General features: G+C 48.3%; 3 protein-coding genes across 3 annotated transcripts; 2 read left to right on the forward strand and 1 right to left on the reverse strand.

Annotated features, from left to right (window-relative positions):
* The first annotated feature begins 1,453 nt into the window (after positions 1-1,453).
* MXD3 (MAX dimerization protein 3) lies at positions 1,454-7,187 on the forward strand. Its single transcript, XM_083424098.1, has 6 exons — positions 1,454-1,753; positions 1,977-2,076; positions 3,563-3,592; positions 5,161-5,269; positions 5,771-5,939; positions 6,395-7,187. Exons 1-6 carry the CDS (start codon positions 1,684-1,686, stop codon positions 6,511-6,513), a joined length of 597 nt encoding a protein of 198 aa, XP_083280224.1. The 5' UTR covers positions 1,454-1,683; the 3' UTR covers positions 6,514-7,187.
* On the reverse strand, positions 6,901-11,382 carry PRELID1 (PRELI domain containing 1). The gene is made up of 5 exons (XM_083424011.1): positions 11,003-11,382; positions 9,217-9,442; positions 8,999-9,112; positions 8,392-8,470; positions 6,901-7,741 (listed from the first exon to the last, which is right to left on the reverse strand). Exons 1-5 carry the CDS (start codon positions 11,092-11,094, stop codon positions 7,602-7,604), a joined length of 651 nt encoding a protein of 216 aa, XP_083280137.1. The 5' UTR covers positions 11,095-11,382; the 3' UTR covers positions 6,901-7,601.
* Positions 11,383-19,598, forward strand: RAB24 (RAB24, member RAS oncogene family). The gene is made up of 9 exons (XM_083424074.1): positions 11,383-11,563; positions 12,307-12,540; positions 13,122-13,190; positions 14,503-14,581; positions 16,505-16,572; positions 17,155-17,254; positions 17,401-17,451; positions 17,927-17,989; positions 19,079-19,598. Exons 2-9 carry the CDS (start codon positions 12,424-12,426, stop codon positions 19,144-19,146), a joined length of 615 nt encoding a protein of 204 aa, XP_083280200.1. The 5' UTR covers positions 11,383-11,563; positions 12,307-12,423; the 3' UTR covers positions 19,147-19,598.
* Positions 19,599-20,340: the final 742 nt, after the last annotated feature.

The following is a 20,340-nucleotide window of genomic DNA, read 5'->3' on the forward strand; positions in this document are numbered from 1 at the left end:
GAACCGGGAGGGGTGTAGTAGCCAATTTAGGGGGGGGGGACTTTTTCTTTCTCCATGTTTCCTACTAAGGAGTTAATATAGAAGTTGAATAAAGTAGGCGCAAGGACACAGCCTTGTTTAACACCATGGTAGGTTTGGATTTCCTAGGATAAATGGCCCTGTCGGTCACACCTAACCCAGACCCGAGTGTTTTCGTATAAACTGCAGATGAGACACAGTAGACGTCTATGTTTGAGGCACTTCCCCACCGTGTCTGTTAAAATTATAACCGTGTGGCTGTGGTGAAGAGCATACAGTGGTACCTTGGGTTACAAATGCTTCAGGTTACAGACTCCACTAACCCAGAAATAGTACCTCGGGTTAAGAACTTTGCTTCAGGATGAGAAGAGAAATTGTGTTCCAGTGGCGTGGCGGCAGCGGGAGGTCCCATTAGCTAAAGTGGTGCTTCAGGTTAAGAACAGGCCTCCGGAACGAATTAAGTACCTAACCCGAGGTACCACTGTACATTCACATGCCCAACTCTATAAGGAAAATATGAGTACCTTATGTGACTGGAAATCAGTCAGGGTATGCATGTTAAACACACACACACACACTTTAAATTATGCATGTAATTCATGTAAACTATTGTATTAAATAAGAGCAGTATGTGACAGATAAACTTTGTTTTCCCTATGAGAAATTATCTTGTTGCACTATAATAGTGAGCCCAGGTTACTTCTCTCAGAGAGCACCCTTCTTACCCTCCCCAACCACGAGTTGTGATGACATACATATAGGAAGCTGCCCCAAGGTAGGGCACTGGATGGGCCATCTGCCTCAGTGTTGCCCACTGACTGACAGCTACTCCATAGCTGTCAACATTCCCTTTTTTTGAGGGAAATTCCCTTATTTCAGCGCCGTTTCCCGCTGCTATCCTGGATTGTTAGATATCCCGTAGACAGTCTCTGGGACAGGTGAGGCTGCTGATCCCTTATTTTCAAATCTGAAAGTTGACAGCTATGAGCTACTCTCTGCAACGGGTCAGACAAGGAGTCTTTGCTAGCCCTACCTGGAGATTGCACCTGAGACCTTCTGCATGCAAAGCACTTGCTCTACTACTGAGCGACACATGAAGCGAGGGGTTCTAGTCCAAATTGTCGACAGTACCTACGAACGAAGGAACTACTCTGAATTCTGAGGTGTTAGAAGCCTGACCTCCTCCTAGAAACCTTATTTTTAAAAATCCCTCACGTCAATATACTGTACTCCCGCTGGAGAGCGATGGCCCCGCCTCCAATTCAAATTTGAAGCCCCGTCCTTTTCCCGCCCGAATTTGTTTTGAAACTGCAGTGACGTAGCCACGCCTGGTCGAGCCTTTCAGCCAATGAGAGCGCTAGTTTCCCAGGCCACGTCCGCCGCAGGGTGAGATTCAAAACAAGTCAGCTGGGTGGGCTCGCGGAGCTTCAGAGGGTCACGGGTGTTGGGAGTTCCGGGCAGTTCAAAAAGCAGCTCTCGGCTGCTGGAGCGAAGCTTTCGGCCCGCGCCAAAACTGGAGTCGGTTCCGAGGCCTGCCGCGGCTGCCGCCAGGGTTCGAAGAGGCGGGGTTCGAACCTCGGAGCGTTCGAAGGGGCGGAGCCGGAGCCGAAGGCAGTGGGTCGGTTACGGTGTAACAAAGTCTTCGCTCGGTCCGAGTCTGTTGTCATGGAGCTCATGGCCAGCAACATTCAGGTGCTGCTGCAAGCGGCGGAGTACCTGGAGCGCAGGGAGAGAGGTACCACCTGCCTATCTCAGGGTCGGGGGCGGTGATTTGGCTATGCGGGGTATGAGGGCCATACTGTGGCTCCTCGATCGGAGGCAGGCAGGACCGGCTGTCCTCCGTGTGAGGGGGGCGGAGGAATGGGGTGGTGGGTTGTTTCCTTAGAAAAGAAGTGGGCTGGGGGTTATTAAATGGTGCGGAGGCGAAATCGTTCCGAGCCTCGGATTTTGTCTCGCAGAAGCCGAACATGGCTACGCTTCGCTGTCCCCTTACTCCGGGAAAGACTCGTTGCAGCCCCGGAAGAGGTCCAAGCCTCGGAATGCCCTGCAAAACCTCAGGTAAGACCCCGGGTTTTGTTCTACTATTGCCATTGGAACTGGTACCGCAGTGGAACATCTGGTGATGGACTAACTGAAAACAGAAGTCTCTATAGCGAAATAAAAATAAAGAAGATGGGGGTGTGAAATCTCAGCGAGGCTGGCAAAACACTTCTTCCAAGTGATGGGGTCTCCACCAGAAACCAAATGCTTGTATATGACATGAGGCAACCAGGTTTGAATGCAGCATTAGTTGTATGGACAGTAGGCCTGAAGTTACTGGGTTTGATTAATACTGATCCATGAATTTCAGTGGGTCTACTCTGAATTAAATTAGTTGGATACAAGCCATAGCCACCAGTGGAGTTCTCTCTCTCTCCTGGACATCAGTTTTTGGCTTTGTGGTTTAAGAAAATCAAAACCTCCTTCATTGGTTTTACCTTGCTCGGGAATTGGACTAGGTATTTTGTTTTGCTTTTACATTTTCCACTGGAGCAAGGCTCACATTTCAATACATGGACCCCGAGGTTCATATACTCTACTGCGTTACTATCCCATAGGAGACAGAGGTCCTAATTGCAGGAAACAAAATGCTTTAATTGATGGTTGCATATTTCCTGTGACATTGTGCAAGCTCCGAGGAGCTGCATTCCTGGCATAGAGGTTAGCAGTTATGACTATTCCTGACATCTGGTTCTTTAAAACCAGTTGTGCCACTGTCACGCAACCACAAGCATGAGAACATAGGAAACGGCCTTATTCTGAGTCAAAGCATTAGTCCACCTAGCTCTATTGCTGTCTATATGCCAGGCGTAGCCAATGTGATGTCGGACTGCATCTCCCATCATCCTTGCAAATTAGCCATACAGCTGTGTTGCCATCCAACAGCATTTCGAGAGCACAACATTGCCTGCCTGGTCTATACTGGCTGGCCGTGGTCTTTTGTAGCCCTACCTAGAGATGTTAAGGATTGAAACTGGAACCTTCTACATGCAAACCGTATTCTCCATCCCTGAGTTTTGTACCACCCCTCGGCTTTCTTACTGCAAAAATAGTTACACCCACCTCTTGCAGTGTGCTGTTGCACATGTCATTTTCTCTGTGTAATCTGACTCTTCTCAAATAGGCATTTAGTTTTACATTACCTCAAGCTTGTACCTGCCAGCCCAGACTTAGGGATTTGTGCTATTTATTACATGTTTCCTGGGCCCTTGGATGTGTGGATTTCTGATGATGTAGCAAACAGGACCTTGACTGGTCCAGTCCAGTGCCAGTTACTGGGCTTCTTCATAAACTACTTTAGAGAATGAAACGGATCTTCTTCCTCTCCTGTCCTGCATATTCACTATGTGGATAGTAGACATTGAGCTTTGGGAAGGTAGGATTTTACTGGGATTGAATTAGAACTTTCTGTCTCAGTGGAAAATGTGAACAAAACCAACTATCATTTTTTTATAAATCTAAATGTGATCCATTAATCTTGTTTCCTATTCTTCTTTCGTTTCAGAACTGTGCACAATGAGCTGGAGAAGCACAGGTAAATTTTCATATAGGAAGGGCTGGGGTTCCAGGGAGAAGAGGGGTAATTTCTCATTTATCATGTTCAGTAGGAAGTGGGAGTTGACAGCACTGAACATACCAGCTGATCTTTATAAGAGCACTTCCTGTCTAAGTAGAGAGATGGAATTCATGAAGTAGCAAAAGCATTTTACAGCTGAGTAAGAAGGCTGCCCCAGGCCACTTCTACCTTGCCAAACTTAGGAGATGTGCATCGAATTTTTGTATAAGGAGTTAGCATGCTGTTGACCACTAGTTTTCAATAGGATTTTATTTTTAAATGCACATAGGAGAATGTCCATGGAGGGAGATGTAAGGGAAGAAGTATGTGAAATATTTGGAGGACTATACATACTTTCCAATCAAATGGTGATAAAGTTAACATGTACTTACCACAGCTAAGTAAATAAAGTGTATTGACCATGGGTAGGCAAATTAAGGCCCGGGGGCCGGATCCAGCCCAATCGCCTTCTAAATCCGGCCCGCAGACAGTCCGGGAATCAGTGTGTTTTTACATGAGTAGAATGTGTGCTTTTATTTAAAATGCATCTCTGGGTTATTTGTGGGGCATAGGAATTCGTTCATTTTTTTAAAAAAAAAGTCTGGCCCCCAACAAGGTCTGAGGGACATTGGATCGGCCCCCTGCTGAAAAAGTTTGCTGACCCCTGGTCTTGACTCTCCAGCATTGAGATCCTGGCACCTCCTGCAATGAAGGTGCCATGTGATAAATTTGTCACTCCTGATTAACTTTGCATAATTGTCAATCCCTGTATATCATATCTTGCCAAAATGCCTTTTTTGAGTTCCTGGTTTAATTTAAAATGCTCACATGTGGTTTCCATTGGGGTAGAGGATCACAAGATGTTCAACTTAGACCTTAAAGCTCAATACCTACAGTAAATAGATGAGATGTCAGGAAAGCCATTATTGGAACTCCTGTGTTTTTTTAAAGAAGTTAAAAGACGTCTGAAGGAGTTAACCGCCTCCAAACACAAATCACTTTGATCTTATATACACACAAACACACACACACACCTCTGATAACTAGACGAAGACCGTGTTATGGATCTTCTGATACAACTCGTTTGGGCCAGTTTTTAGTTCTGTGTTCTTATGGTAGGGCTTTCCAACTGTTAAGATCCTACATGCAGTAGCCATGGATCACTCTACCAGGATTTCTATACAATGAGAGATGGGAAGAAAGCCATGTTGGTTGGATCTGGGTGTCTGTAATTCTGCTCAAGCTGCTTATTATAACCATCCCAATTTGTATTTATCTGCTACCCATATCAGCTTGCTTGGATTCAGGAAGACAGGCATGTAAGAGTTGCAGGCAGATGACGAGATCTGGTTCCGTTTCCCCCTCTGTACATAAAGTTAATTAATTACAATGAAGTCTGAGACCTGGCCTACATGGATGACTATAGCTCTCTAGCTAGAGGAGACTTAGGGCCTGGAAGTTGCCTCAAGGCCCTACCCAGAGACATGGCAAACTCCCGTGCCATCTCATGCATCAAACCCACATTGTGATCTCTTTTTCTCTGGCAGGAGGGCTCAGCTGCGTCATTGTTTGGATCAACTAAAGCAACAGGTCCCCACAGAGTGCTCTCGTTATACAACCCTTAGTCTTTTGCACAGAGCCAGGCTGCATATTAAGGTAAGCGACACACTTCCCTGCTTATTGGCTGTCTTTCAAGGTTGCCTTGCCAGCCTTGTACTTTAAACTTGGAACACACGAGACAGGTGTATGAGCAGGATCCAACAGATTTACTGAGTAGGGCTAGAAATGGATCGAACAGCTTCCAACCTCCAGAGGGGTGAAAAATCACATGCGTGCGACTAAACCTCTTATTTTAGCAGTGTGTTCTGTTGCTAAGGGGTATACCTTTTTATTTTACCGCATATGAACTAATTCACATTGGGTGCTTCATTTGGCCCTGCTGGATCATACCCCTGTGATCTCTCATCTTGCCAGCAGCTGTGGCCACCCAAACGTTTCCAGGGAATTTATAAGCCAGACATCAAAGTCCTCCTGGACAGCTGTGATGGAAGTGCAATGTTGCTTCCCAAAAACTCACAAAAGCTGGTGAACCTGGAAAGAGCCGAAGCATTTGCTATAGTTATTGGATATTGTCCTTGACCCCTTTTCCCCTTCCAGAAGCTGGAAGAGCAGGAGCAGAGAGCACAGCAACTGAAGGAGAGGCTACGCTGTGAGCAGCAGAACCTGCACCAGCGGCTGGAAGAGTTGCTGGCTCATTCCAGCGTGGAGAGGCTGCGAACCGATAGCCTGGACTCTTCTCGGTTCTCCTCCGAACGCTCCGATTCAGGTGGGTGTTGCCGTACAATTGGATGGCCTGTGCTGCGGTCCCCATAGCTGGATGCGTTCTATTGAAGGCCTAAATGTAAGAGCAGGGTACACTGGACATTTCCTACTACAGCCTTCCTCAACCTGGTGCCTTCCAGATGTTTTGGACTATAAGTCCCATCAGTCTCAGCCAGCACAACTGTGCTGGCTCAGGTTGATGGGAGCTATAGTCCAAAACATGGAGAGTACCAGGTTGTGGAAGGCAGGGGTGGGGAACCTGTGACAGCTCCAAATGTTGCCAGACTACAACTCCTATCAGTCCTCTCCAAGGATGAGCAAGGATGACAGGTGTTGCAGTTCAGCAACATCTGGAGGTGTCCCAGCTCCCTTGCCTCTAGTGACCTTCTGGAGTGTCTGTAAAAGATACTAGATCCTGTATTGGTAAAGAACTCTGATGTATTTTTTTTTCTGCTACAGAAGATGCAGAGGTGGACGTGGAAGGTCTGGCGTTCAGCAGCGTTGAAGAGGATGTTGTGGCTGCCTTCAGCACTGGGCAGGAACACAGTTATTCCAGTGCCAGCAACTTTTGGTTATGATGGACAGAAGCCTAGTTATAAGGGCAGCTCTCACCCAGATGGATTTCCAGCAGCAAAGCCAGGATTTCATGAATGGAATTTGGCTCTGAACAAAACTCTGCATGGTGCAAAGGACAGTGCTACCCACGTTGCACCTCTACCTTTCTGCTAGACCAAGCCGGAACATTTTCTAGAGACTTGGATAAAAGACTTGGATTACTCAATAATGGGACAGCACTTAATGTGTACCAGACAGCTTACGCTATGCATGGGGTAGCTATATGGTCTTGTGTGCCCCACCCGCTGTGAAAGCTTGTGTGTCTCATCTCCTAGTCAGAAAGAGGAGGTAGGCTTGGCCTGTTAAGGACTGGAAGCAAGTCTCAACAAGGGCAACAATAGACCATGACATACTGAATCATTCCAACTTTATAGCAGATATGCACTTAGTTCCAGGACTGCAGGATGAACAAGCTAGCAAATCCGGGTTGCTCTTATCTCCAATTCCTCAACATGGAATGGGTTGCGTCAAGGGGAGCTGGGAACAGCTAGGACAATGGCTAGTGGGCTCTCATTCCATGGCACATTCCACCCAATTGAAGTATCTGATTTTCCCCGAAACAAACATTGCTTCCGTTTTGTGACCCATCCGCTTATGTACTCAGCAGTATTCTAGTAAAGGTTTTTAATTTCTTGCATCCTATTCATCTGGTTTTCTCCTAAGAATGCAAAACATGGGTGAGGCTGTTTATAGCATACTTACTAACCAGCAGCCACCCACACCCACATCTTAATATACAGAGACCTCCAAGTTGCATAGAAGGGAAATGTAAACAGGAAGACTTCTATTGGCATATTCACAGCTTTGAAAATTGGTGCCCACCTGAGGAACAGGCCCTGGCACTGGATTAACTTGAAGTCTATTCTTTTAATGATAATTACACCTTTTAGAAAGAAGATGATTGTCAGATTTGTATAGTTTCAATTTAAAAAAAACACAAAAGCTAGAGACATGCTTCCCAAGGGAAGAGACGCTTAGTTACAGACAGGTAAGCCTTCCAGTATTATTTTGTTGCATTCTATTCCCCACAGCAGGAAAACTGAGTTTTTTTTCAAACATATTGCTGCTTCTTTTTAGTAGCTGCCTTGCTAGCCAAGTCCTTTGCTTTCTCAGTTGCTGCCAAGGCAGTCTCCTTGGCCTTCTCGGTTGCCTCCTTTGCAGTTTCCACCAAGGTTTTGGATGGTGCTTCACCTGTAATAAAGCCAAAAGCTCTTAAGTATGTCCACTGAACTGCCTGAAGGTCTGAACAAAAAATCAATGTAAGCATTTTAGTTTGCTGCTGCTGTTTGTTTAGGTATCACTCTCTACAGTGGGCATCTCCTTCCACATAGTTAAGGAAGTGTTATTTTATCTAGCCTTAATGTTCATGAGAAACACCAATTGGAAAAAGAGGAACGGGGAGCCAAAGGGAAACTCTCCTGCTGTTTTCTCAATAGTCCATATTGCCACTAGCTAAAAGTCTGAAGTCTACAGGTTTACCTAGAACAAGCACTGAAGACGCCTGCCCCCCAAAAGGTAGCTCCAGACATTCTAAAGCTGCATTTTCTGTCTTCACCTCATTCCTTGGTTTTGAATGCTGAAACTACTCTGGAGCAGGACTGGTGAAATTAGCAACCCAAAACTCTCTTGGAACTTCCTGCAGAAAAGGGAACAAGCTCTACTCTATTCGGTGCTAGCCTCCGGTTGATGCAGCAAATTTGCTGCTCTCCCAACAAAATTTACATGCTTTCATGGGTGCAGTAAACTAAAGGGGGGAAATATTGGCACTGGTGAAAGGAATCTGTGTGCTTTTTAGAACCTGAATATGCTAACAATGCTGGAGGCTTAGGAACAGTACTCACCTTGCATTTTGGCCAGCACATACTCAAACCCTTTGGTACTCTTGGTCACATTGCTTTTGAACCTGGCCAAGCCAAACTCCTAAAACAAGAATACAGGGGGCGTGAGCAGAGAAAAGAATAATGAATGCCGCCAGAGTCCACTCATTTACACAACCTGAACTCAGAGGAATCAGCCTGGCCCATCAGCTATGTTCCTAGTAGACCTGGGTGATATATTAATATATCAGCCAGCAGCTGTATGAGGAGCAGACAGTGATGTCAGTTTCACTCAGCAGTATATCGCTGGTGAAAATGCCACCACTCCTGAATTCCTCCCTGCAGCAAGCAGTTAAAGGAGCCCCCATGCTGCGCCTGAGGCGAGAGCTGGGGCAGTTTCACCTGGTGTCTTGCGGGCAGAGGCCAATGCATCTTGTTTTTTCAATACTGGGGTATATCACCTAACTGTGATGTTTGGCTGGTGATACAAAGCAGTGTTGAAAAGCTGATATCGCCCAGCCCTAGTTCCCAGTTACACAACTATCCAGAGGTACCCGTCATGCTGAGCTCTTCTAAGACTGCCTCTTTGCAACTGAAGTATATCAAGAGACACGGGTCACTGACCACTCACCTGGACAGCACGCGAGACACCAAACAGAGTGGAGGAAACCCAAGCTTCCCGCTGGACTTCTGTCCAGCCGCTGTTTTCAGGGTTCTCTCTGTAAACACACCGCTCCTCCACCACCTGCAAGGCACAAGAGATGGCACAACAAAATGACCATCAACTCTCCCCATAGGATGAAACACAGCAAGAGTTTATGCTGCTAGCCCTGCTCAAAGCCTGCTCACCATAAGACGCGCGTGATTAATGTTCCAGGTGAATGTGGTCATGGTTCGGTTCTTTGGGTCCACAATGGAATCTTCGAGGATGTAGACAGAGTGGGCGACATTGGATGGAAAGAAGCGCTCTGCCCAGCGAGGCATCCTGTTGGTCTTGGTGAGGAGCCGCCTGGAAAGCAGCTTCTGGTCTTCTGTCACCTCTCGGTGTAAAATGTCTTCTGTCAGGACATGTTTGCTGGGGAGGAGAGAAGAGAATCTGGCAAATTCATTTTAAGCTGTGCTTTCTCAACTGGTTCCCTCCAGTTGTTTTTTTGGAGTACAACTCTGATCATCCCTGGCTGTTGTCCATGTTGGTTGGGGCAGATAGGAGTTGGTAGTCCCAGAGGGCACCAGATTAGGGGAAGGCTGTTCTAAGCTTTCCTAAGTGTATAATCATGTGACAAGAGTACATTGCCTCCTATCCAGTCACTCAGCAGAGCAGAATGCCATTCCTAGCTGGACTGCTTCCCTCTGTCCCACTTAGGCCCCAGTTTAGCTGTTTTTCCCAAGCCACCTCCACTAGATGGCATGTACGATGTTAACATGTGGCTTAGGGAGCTGCAGAGCTCCCAAGTGTAGCTGACCCTAGCCAAAATTGAGGCTTAATGACAGTGCCACTCAGCTAATCAGTGCTGACTTCAAGCCCTGCTTAGATTGGCTGGGATCTTCCTTTGTAGCTCAGCTTGAGTTCAAGTCACTCTGCAAAGGAAAAAAGGATTACCTGAGGTCCCGGTGATGTCAGATGATTTACAGGCTGATTTACAGGCGAGTCAATCACCACCAGAAGCTAGTAGTTGGTTTTAATCAACTGATCCCTAATGAAAACACAAATCTGTGCATGTGCACTTTTACAGCAGTGTTAAGAGCTCAAACTCAGCCCTCCAGATGTTTTTGATACTACAATTCCCATCATCCCTGACCACTGGTCCTGCTAGCTAGGGCTCATGGGAGTTGTAGGCCAAAAACATCTGGAGGGCCAAGTTTGAGGAAGCCTGATTAAGAGGATGGTTTCCTCAAGAGTCAAGGCAACAGGCAAAAATAAAAGGTTGCCTGTGGCATTTGAAAATGGCTCTTCCAGAGCAAACTTTTTACACACACCACACCGGTACCTCCAGCATATCTGCCTGTGCTAATCTATCATCTAGCAAATCTTTTTGATCTTATTTACTCCTGTTTATAGAAATCCCTGCCCTGCCCCACCTCCCAAAATCCAAATGATCGGTAAACAGCAAGCTCCGACGGCTTAGCCTCAAAGAAGAGGCTATCAAAGCCTCTCCCGGCGCACTAGGTGAAAGGTTCATGCAGCGGCCTTGGCCAAGGCAGAGAAGAAAGGCAACTGCTTCACCAGCACGTACGTCTCCCGCCAGACTTGTCCCCACTGCATTACCCCGTCTTGAGACCGCCGCTGGGGGCAGCACAGATCGCCAGGTTGAGCCCACCAAGTCGGGGCTGTGAGCACCCCGACGCGCGCTCCCCTAGCGGCAAGCCTCAGCCAACCGAGCAGCCTGTATGTACGTGAACAGGCTCGGGCTGGGAATGCCGCATCTGCCCCGAGTGCGGGGCCACCCGAAATGTATGGGGCTTGCTCCGGAGCCAATGACGGGAACAGGGATCACGGGAGGGAGAAAGTATCGCTCTGTCAGGCTGTCGCCCGGCATTCCCTACGAGGAAAACACTGTGCCCCCCCCAGCCCAGCCCTTTTCACTTCCTACTGGTGAGGGGGAGGGAGAGAGGAGACCCCACGGCCCGCGCTCACCTGTAGGGGTTCGGATAGCGCTGCCAGAAGGCGGCGAAGACTTGGTCCCAGGGCCCCTTGAGGACGCTCAGGGTCAGGAAGTATTTCCCCATCACCTCCGCGGTCACCAATCCTGCAGGAGACGGAGAGGAAACGGCGGCGGTCGCCCGGCGGCCTGGCCCGCCTTACGCCTCCCGGGCCTTTCGCTGGCGGAGGCCTCTCTCCGGCGTCACGGCCAGTCCCGAAGATCGCGGCCAGCGGCGCCCAGCGGCCGCCATGCGAGGGCAGGGCAGCGGCAGCGACTTCCGCGACGAGCAGCCCAGGCGCTTCCGCCGCCTCAGCTCCGCCGCCTCCTTCTTCCTCCCTCCTCGTGCACGGGGGGACGCAAGCCCCGCCCCGCCGCGGCCGCGCGCTTCCGGCCCCGCCGCGAAGCCCCGCCCCCTTCCCCGGGCTGCTCCGCCGCAGCAGCAGCGCTGGCTGGGAACTGGTCCGTCGGCGGCTCGTTCCCCCGCCGCCGCCGCCGCGTCCCGACTCCCTCCCGCCTCCGCCAGCGGCGACCGCCTCCAGCGCCATGAGACCGGGGTGAGTGCCGCCGCCCTCTTCCTCCCCAGCCCGGCCCTGCAGAAGCCGCCAGCCCCTGCCGCCCGGGCAACCGGGGCTGGGCGCTGAGCGCTGTCCCGAAGCCTCCGGGGAGCCTCCTGTTAGGATCACCCTTGCCGCGTCATCGGATCCAGGGTCCTGCCAGACCTGGAGCCAGTCCCTCAGCCCCTGTGCGCCCACATGGGGGGAGTTCGTGGAGGCCAAGGGAAACCCATGCGCCCCTCCCCTGGGGACAGAGCAGCGTAGAATCGCGGAATGGTAGAGTCGGAGGGCACCCTGAGGATCATCTAGTCCAGCCCCTTAGAGCGGACGGCAGCACCCCGGTGGACAGCTGCCGCAGAAATGGGTAGTGCTGGAGAAATACGTTTCTTGTTGTCCTTGTGAATAGTATTGCCCTTTTTTGCCTCCCTCTCCGCATTTTTTTGAAGTGCTGCTACTGCGTGCCAGTACAGTGGTACCTCGGGTTAAGTACTTAATTCGTTCTGGAGGTCTGTTCTTAACCTGAAGCACTATTTCTGGGTTAGTGGAGTGTGTAACCTGAAGCGTATGTAACCCGAGGTACCACAGCAACAGCTGTGGAGGATGCAGGGCACACCTGCATTCTGGGCAGTGCCAGGCCTTCTGGCTTATGCCTACTGGAGCCCTCTTAGCTTTCGAGGTGACGTGGGAACGGGGAGGTTCTGCTCCTGAGACACTTGCTGTACTTCCTCCTCTGCTTACTGCAGGTGAGCCTCTCCACCTGAGCTGCATCTCTCTTAGGCTGCGCCAGCCGACTCAGGTGGGGGCGTTGGGGATCCCTCTGGACCACCTGGAGGGGAACACACGGCTGCCAGGGCAAGAGGATGAGCGGGCAGCGTGTGGATGCCAAAGTTGTGATGCTGGGCAAAGAGTACGTGGGCAAGACCAGCTTGGTGGAGCGCTACGTTCACAACCGCTTCCTTGTGGGACCTTACCAGAACGTGAGTGTGTCCTTCGGGGGGTGGGGGGCAGATGTGGAGAGCCTTTCAAGTGGCAACTGGGTTGAGCAATCTGTAGTCCTCTTCCGCTCCCACCCCTCCACTTCTTAAATCTTTATCAGTGAATCTTGTATGTTGTGAAATGGACATTTGGTGAGCGGTTTGTAACCACAAAGGAACTTTGAAGCCTAAAAGAAAGTGAAACTAAGAAGGCCCGTAAGACAACGACGTGCCATATCAGAAGGGGCCATGTTGGCTAGGGAAAAGAAAGAAACTGCTAATATCTGCTATCTGTTAAAGGTAGCCTCTATTAAAGGTAGCCTTGCAAAGAGATTCACTGATGTCACTAATCCACAGAAATATTTACTAGCTTACCTGTCAGTATGTACTTGTGTTAGTCATTTGTTTGTAATGTTCTGACAGCCTAAAAGGAGTGGGGGGGGGGGGTGCAGCAATTCTTTGCCTATTTGTAAAAACTTCCTGGTTTGGCTGTCTGGAAGAAATACTTGTTTGCCACTAGTGGCTACTTTTAAAGAGCTGATGAGGTGGTGCAGCTGCATTCATATGTATTCTTCTTATTTTAGACAATAGGTGCTGCGTTTGTAGCCAAAGTGATGCCAGTGGGAGGTTGGACCGTAACCTTGGGAATCTGGGTAAGTCTTAAGATGGGAATGACACTGGCTGTGTGTGGCAAACATAAACAACCAGAGAACTAATGGGACATGCTTTGGCTGTGCAGGGGACGGGGGGGACAAGTGTGAGGAGGCTTCTAGAACAGTGTTTCCCAAACGTTTCCTCCATGAACAACTTGAAATTTGCTAAGGGTCTTGGTGCACTACTTAACTATTTTTCTTTTTGTTGTAATGCACTATGCTAGATGCTGCATGGTTTTCGTAATACACTATCAATTCCAATTGTAATACAAATGGTAATACAGTAAAAGACAATATGTTTCTGGCTCCTGGTCTTCACTCCTTTCAAGTCGCTTCCTCCTACCTGTCGCTTCTGGTCTGTCCCAGAGCTCCCACTGCTCCTGTTGTTGACAGACATGCTGCAGACCACCTGAGTTAGGTTTGTGGGGCACCGTTTGGGAACTTTAGAGCTTTCTCGGTGGTGGCACCCCGACTGTGGAACGGCCTTCCCAGAGATGCTTGCTTGGCACCTTTCTGGCACCACGTAAAGACCTCTCTATTTAGTCTGGCCTTTGAAACAATTTGTGGTTTTCAAATCCCGGCTCTTAATGTCTGGTCTTTACTGTTGTACACTGGTTTTCTCTCTGTGTGTTTAATGCTGCTATTTAATTATTTCGCACTTGTAGCTGAATCACTGTGTTTTCTCTTTTATTTCTTTTGAGCTGCCCAGCAAACGTTCTATTTACTCCACAACGCTGACAGTTTTTCTTTTCGTTCCTTCACTTTGATCAGCCTGTTTTGCGTTTAATTGAAAAAGGGCTCTATGCCAAGCTCTAGGGGCCGGATTCCACTGCCCAGTTCTGTTAGCAGACGCCAGCACAAGGCCTCCCACTACTGCGGTTGGGCTTTCCCCATTGCTGTATGTTTCCCCTAAAGCTGCTCTGGAGAGTTGGGTGAATCCCCAGAACAATATACAGTGGTACCTCAGTTTTCAAACATAATCTGCTCCAGAAGACTGTTTGAGTTCTGAAACTTTTGAAAACTGAAAACTCAATAGCTGACAGCCAGGCCTCAGGATCCTGCACTCAGCAGAAGCCACATGGCATGTTCGACTTCCGAGGCGTGTTCGAAAACCGAAGCATTTACTTCCGGGTTTACAGCATTCGAAAACTGAAATGCTCATCAGTGGAGACGTTCAAAAACCGAGGTACCGCTGTACAGGGAAGTGAAATCATTTTGACAGACAAGCAGACTGGCTCCTTAGTGCTATGTTGAATTCCACCGGGATTCTAAGCTGCTGGGTACAAAATCTTACTGTTTCTCCCTTTTCTAGGATACAGCTGGCTCAGAGCGTTATGAGGCCATGAGCCGGATATACTACCGTGGGGCAAAAGCTGCCATTGTATGTTATGGTAAGAGTTCACTTGCATGCCAACTCAGGTACCCATGTAGCCCTGGACTTCCAATGCTAGGAGAACATTCTTACAAACTTGGAAAGGGCTGTGCTAGCCAATCCATTGTTCTGAAGGAGATTTGTGTGCAAATATTTGGGAACAGTATCAAACAAATACAGAGGGAGTATAATTGGGATGTTGTTTGGGGATTATTGCTTGCTACATACTCAGGCCCTCCTTCCATCAGTATGTTAGTTGAGGGTCCCTTGATCTCTCCATTGTCATCGCTTTCTTACAGTGACAGACTGCCCTCTAGTTGCACAGACTTGGTTCCTCTGCAGATGTGCAGGTGTCCAGTTAAAAACACCATGGAAATACCAATTCCTCAGGATGTGGTCACTAAGCCGCTGCTTTACTTGCCAGCTTTTCTTGTTTCCTAAGCTGTGTCTATTAGCAGTTTCACTTCCACAATAGAGAGGGCAGTTTGCTCTGCCTCAGAACTAGCAGCAGTGAGAGATTCTCATGCATTGCTTTGGGCGTTGTATCATTGTGCTTGTGTTTGTGAAAAGAGCTAGCCCCTGCCAAATACATTTTATATCCTCAAATAGAGCCCACATGGCAGCCTGCTTCTTCTGTTGGGGCAACACTTACCTTGCACCATTCAGACACCAATTCCTGTCTTCATTTGTGTCCATCCCCCTTCCCTCTCCATGGCGCCACTTTAAGAGTGCCCTGTAAAGGCCAGAAGGGAGGCAAGGAGCTGCTTCTATAGCGCTCCTGTCTTTAAGAGGACAGCTCTGTGAAAGCTGCACGTGTAGTTCTATCTCCTCCCCAATAGCTATTATGATGGCAGCAGAGTTGCTGAAATCGTTAGTCTACCACTAGTCTGGGATAAATTACATGATTTGTGTTGGCCATGGGAGATTCCTTATCATTGGAGGTTTCCTGGTGTTTCTTTGCCTGAACACAAAACTGCATGGGTATTACCTTAATAGGAGGGAAAATGTCTCTACCCAGTGATACTAGGCTGTGGTTTGGCATACCAAGGCAGTCAAACTATGGCTGCTCAACAGGACTGGCTCTACAGTTAGGTGAAATGAGACAGGAGCCTCAGGCAGTTGATGGGTGATGGTGGTAAGAGAGACACAGTGAGGTGTTGGAGGGCAGAGCTGTGTGTGCCACATGGCCTGTCTTGTGTCCTCTTGCCACTGTTGAGACGAGATTCAACTACCAATCCAGTTAGCTTTTGTACATGGAAAGAGGGGGCCATTTTGCCCTTTACCTCAGGCAAAAAAAATGGTGTCTAAGTCAAGAAAGCTGGGCAGTTCCCATTAGCCTTTCCTTTAACTCTTCGTGGAAGGGGATTTGTGTGTGTGGCGCTGTGGGTTAAACCACAGAGCCTAGGGCTTGCCGATCAGAAGGTCGGCGGTTCGAATCCCTGCAACAGCATGAGCTCCTGTTCTTCGGTCCCTGCTCCTGCCAACCTAGCAGTTTAAAAGCATGAAGTGCAAGTAGATAAATAAATCCCGTTCCGGCGGGAAGGTAAATGGCGTTTCCGTGCACTGCTCTGCTTCGCCAGAAGCGGCTTAGTCATGCTGGCCACATGACCCAGAAGCTGTACGCCAGCTCCCTCGGCCTATAGAGCGAGATGAGCGCTGCAACCCCAGAGTCGTCTGCGACTGGACCTAATGGTCAGGGGTCCCTTTACCTTTACCTTATCTTATTATATCTTATTATCTTATTTTGTGTGCCACAAAAGAACTCAAGATGTGTGGACAGAGGCTCTATTATGAGGTGTTCAGGGAAAGAGAGCAATTCTTTCCTAGCCAACCTATTCATTTCAGTACCTCAGTTACTCTGCCTATATATACAGGGGTCAGTGAATCTGCTTTATGAACTTTTTGGGTGGGATCTAGTCTTGACACCTCCCCACTTCCACAGATCTTACTGATAGCAGCAGTTTCCAGAGAGCAAAATTCTGGGTGAATGAGCTGCAGAACTTTGAGGAGGTAAGTAGATCTCCATTTCCAGGCAGGGAGAAAAGAAATATTCGCCTCACTGGGAGAGCCACAGGGAATGTTGGTCTTACAGAGGAGCATCATTCTATAATTTGTATACTGGGACACTGGAGGGCAGTTCCTCAGGGGGAGGGAGGAAGGGAGGGGGGCCAGTTGTTGATAGGTTTCATGGTTGCTTGACTTGTATCTCATGTTTTTGGGAAGGTTAAAAGTATGAGGCTTCCAGACCGTCTCCCAGGTGGATTTAGCAGCACAACAGCATTGTGTGTAACCATTCCCTGAGCTCTGTTAATTGTGTGCACCTTAGGATTGCATTTTGGGCATGTCAAATTATTACTGTTACTACTACTACTACATTTTAATTTATTACCTGCCCTTCACCCTAAGGTTCCAGGGCAGGTTACAACAATTTAAAATACAGTATGAAACAGTTTTAAAACTTACAATTTAAAAAACCACAGTCACACAAAAATAGGGTGGGTCCTGTTGGTTTGGCTACATGGATTCTTGGCAATACCTGCTTGCTAGACTGACCTTGCATGGAAGTACCTGCCTTGTTCTCTTTCTCTGCAGAACTGCAGGATCTATTTGTGTGGCACCAAGTGTGATTTGTTGGACGAGGACAGGAGAAGGCGAGGAATTGACTTCCATGATGTGCAGGACTATGCGGATGGTTAGGCTTTTCTTCTTCACTTGTTGGGAGGAGAGAAAGGGAATCACAGGGCACCAGGAGCTCTTAACATTGGTGCATCTACAATGGCGGTCCCCATTGTAGAGTAAAACCACTAAAACTTTCCGTCTGACATCCTGTCATTTCAGAGATCAAAGCCGAGCTGTTTGAAACCTCCAGTAAGACTGGACAGAATGTGGGTGAGTATTGCTTCCAGGGTGCATTGCAAGGCTTTATGGTGCTTAAGTGTGGCTAATGCCTCTGGACAGTCACGCCCAGAGTGAGAAGACTGCTGTTCTCCTTTTGGTTGGGGACAGTTTGCATATGGCATCACTGTGGCTCCTGATAAATAAGGGTGATGCTGAGTACCTTGCTCATGCTTTCTCGCCAGGTGGAACTGCACCACAATTCCAAATTCCACTAAGATCAAGATTATGGCTGCAATCTGATGAGAGTAGACAGGTGGGGCAGGGCAGTAGATCTCAGGGTATCACTGTGTTTACCAAAGGATATCCAGGATGCTTATTTCTGAGTTTTGTTCCCTTTTATCATTCAGTCATAATTTTGTAGCCAGGGGCCATTTGCTGCCTCCCAAGTTCAGGTCAGTTCAGGTGTTCCTACTGAAGCCAGCTGTGGGCGAGACACCAATCCTGTGTTGCTGTGTTTTGTTTACAGATGAGCTCTTCATGAAGGTGGCTGAGGATTATGCGCAGCTTACTGCCTTTCAGGAGATGACAGGTGAGTTTCTGAACAAGATACTTCCACTCTGTGTGTGTGCTCACATGTTCTTCTGAACATGCATAGAACCTCTGGTGCAAATATATGTCCTGGACATGAAAGTGGGACTTGGGGACACGCTGAATAAGAAAAAAATGTGTTTTAAGAATGCCATGATTGTTTACGTGTGTAGAAAGCAGAGACTCCATGAACTGCGTTTCCAAATGAACTCTATTGCCTCTGGGAAGAGAGGAGCTGGGGAAAGCTGGGGAGAGGGACCTAATTGCAGTGGTTCAGGGTAGGGGGAGGTATAGTGCGGAAGGTGGGGTAGACTGTAAGGGGCACACAGCACAGGCAGTTAGCGACTGTGCAGTGTGCCAGCCCCTCCTCCACCTGGGGAATTGCAGTTGTCCTGTCAGCCAGCTCTTGGACTTGCTGCTGCTGTTGCTGAATGCCAGGTTTGCTCTTGAGTAAGACCTCCCTCATCCATGATCTGATTGTGGATGAGGAGGCTGTTGTGGTATGTATCATTGAGACCTGGCTGGCTGAGCAGGGTGGAGTTGGTCTGTGCCCACCGGGGTACTTGGTGTGACATCAGGTCAGACTTGAAGGTCAGGGAGGAGTCGTGGTAGTCTGTAGACTCTCCCCATATGAACCAGCCTGAGCCCTGTGATCATCTGAAGCCCTTATTTTTGTGCCTCCTCCGTGAGAGGTCTAGAGGGTGGCAACACAAGAATGAGCCTTTTCTGTGGTGACTCCGTCTGGGGAACGTTCTCCCCAGGAAGGCACACCTGGCACCTTTGTTGCATATCTTTAGGCAAAAGGTGAAAACCAGGCATTTCAACCAGGCATTTGGCTGGTTAACAGTCCATGGCTTTTTAGATGTGTTTGTGGGAGGGGGAGGTTATTGGTTTGCTTTTATTATATATTTTGTATTTTTCTGTTGTGAACCACACTAGGCTCTTTAGATGAAGGACTGTATGCAAACTTTATCTGGACAGGGCAGGACTTTTCCCTGGGAGAAAGAAATCCTCTTAACAGGGCCATTGAATATTCTGCTGCTACAAATCTGCCCCGCTTGCCTAACCCTTGTATATGTTCTGCTTTCAGAGGAGAAAGGAGTTGATCTGAGCCAAAAGAACACTACCACCTACTTTTATAGCTGTTGCCATCACTGAGTTCTTTCCTTGTTTTGCCAAAGCAGCAGTGCTCCCCTCCTGGGATAGCAGTTCATGCTGTCTTTGGATAGTTCACACTGTTTCCCTGCTGTATGGAATGTCTTGCCCTTTCGGACCTGTGGAGCATCACTTGCTGGCACTTCTCCTTGGAATGGTGGGAGGGGGGAGAACACGGCACACGCTGCGAGATTTTCTGCTGCCTTGTTGACCAGAGACCTTGACTGCCTTGTGCTCCCATCCCTTCCAGAGGCTGACTTAAAATTCTCGACGCGCTTCAGGAATTGCTTTTTCACAACTGGCTCTCCAACGCTGAAGACACCTTGTTCTGGCAGTGGTTGGTTCTGCTGTTTTGATGGTGTTGCACCTGATTTTTTGCTTTATTATTTAAATGGCTTCTAATAAGCTATGTATATGTAAATAAAAGTGCATTGTGGTCCTGTGTTGTTGAGAAACACAGCTAGGTTTGTGTTCTTATTGAAGTTGCTGAAACTTGTTTCCAGGCTAAACTCCTAGAGGGAATGGGAAGAAACATGGGTGCCTCTCCTACTACATGGGCTGACCACGTTTCTAATGGTTGACGTTTCTCTGACGTTCCAGCAGTTGAAACATGTATTGGTACAGGGAAGAAAAACAAGCATCTGAGGAGGCTTAGGAATTTGCTGTGGTTTTTTTAATCAGCCAATTTGATAGATGTGTGTGATAAGCAGGCCCAGTTGCTCCAATACTGTAAAAGCATCAATAAGCATCACAGAACAGTTGTAGATACAAGCAGTGATGGGCTTTGCAGCAGTTATAAGGCGGCTGGAAAATGAAGGGGAACCTGGGCTAGGCTCTAGTTGGCTGGGGCACCAGGGGTGCTGATCTACACAAGCAGGCCGCCCTCTTTCCAGAGAAAGCAGAAAGGCAGATGCAGCTGGGGATCCCTGGCCTGTACTGTTGAAGCATGGCACGGCAGCTGAATGGAAAAGGTTACAGAGCTGCACGATACTCTGCCATTTGACGGAGTAGGCTATTTCTATCAGTTTTCCTTTACATGATCATCTCTGTGGAATGGAATATACCGATGGTTTTTCTCCAACATATGCTCCCTTCCCTTAGATGTTTTGGAGTGTGTTTTATGGCTTTAAATATATATGCCCGGATGTCTTTTTACTATATTGTTACAGGTAACTGCCATAGTGCAACTCTGGTCTT

Source organism: Podarcis tiliguerta, assembly GCF_965153285.1.
Source record: "Podarcis tiliguerta genome assembly, chromosome: 2".
NCBI lineage: Eukaryota > Metazoa > Chordata > Lepidosauria > Squamata > Lacertidae > Podarcis > Podarcis tiliguerta.

Coding starts and splice junctions, on each gene's coding strand:
- MXD3 (XM_083424098.1), top strand. CDS start 1,684: ATGGAGCTCATGGCCAGCAACATTCAGGTGCTGCTGCAAGCGGCGGAG. Junction 1,754..1,976: donor CCTGGAGCGCAGGGAGAGAG/GTACCACCTGCC, acceptor TTTGTCTCGCAG/AAGCCGAACATGGCTACGCT. Junction 2,077..3,562: donor AATGCCCTGCAAAACCTCAG/GTAAGACCCCGG, acceptor CTTTCGTTTCAG/AACTGTGCACAATGAGCTGG.
- PRELID1 (XM_083424011.1), bottom strand. CDS start 11,094: ATGGGGAAATACTTCCTGACCCTGAGCGTCCTCAAGGGGCCCTGGGAC. Junction 9,113..9,216: donor TTAATCACGCGCGTCTTATG/GTGAGCAGGCTT, acceptor TGTGCCTTGCAG/GTGGTGGAGGAGCGGTGTGT. Junction 8,471..8,998: donor GTGTCTCGCGTGCTGTCCAG/GTGAGTGGTCAG, acceptor TTCTTGTTTTAG/GAGTTTGGCTTGGCCAGGTT.
- RAB24 (XM_083424074.1), top strand. CDS start 12,424: ATGAGCGGGCAGCGTGTGGATGCCAAAGTTGTGATGCTGGGCAAAGAG. Junction 12,541..13,121: donor TTGTGGGACCTTACCAGAAC/GTGAGTGTGTCC, acceptor TTCTTATTTTAG/ACAATAGGTGCTGCGTTTGT. Junction 17,452..17,926: donor TAAGACTGGACAGAATGTGG/GTGAGTATTGCT, acceptor TTTTGTTTACAG/ATGAGCTCTTCATGAAGGTG.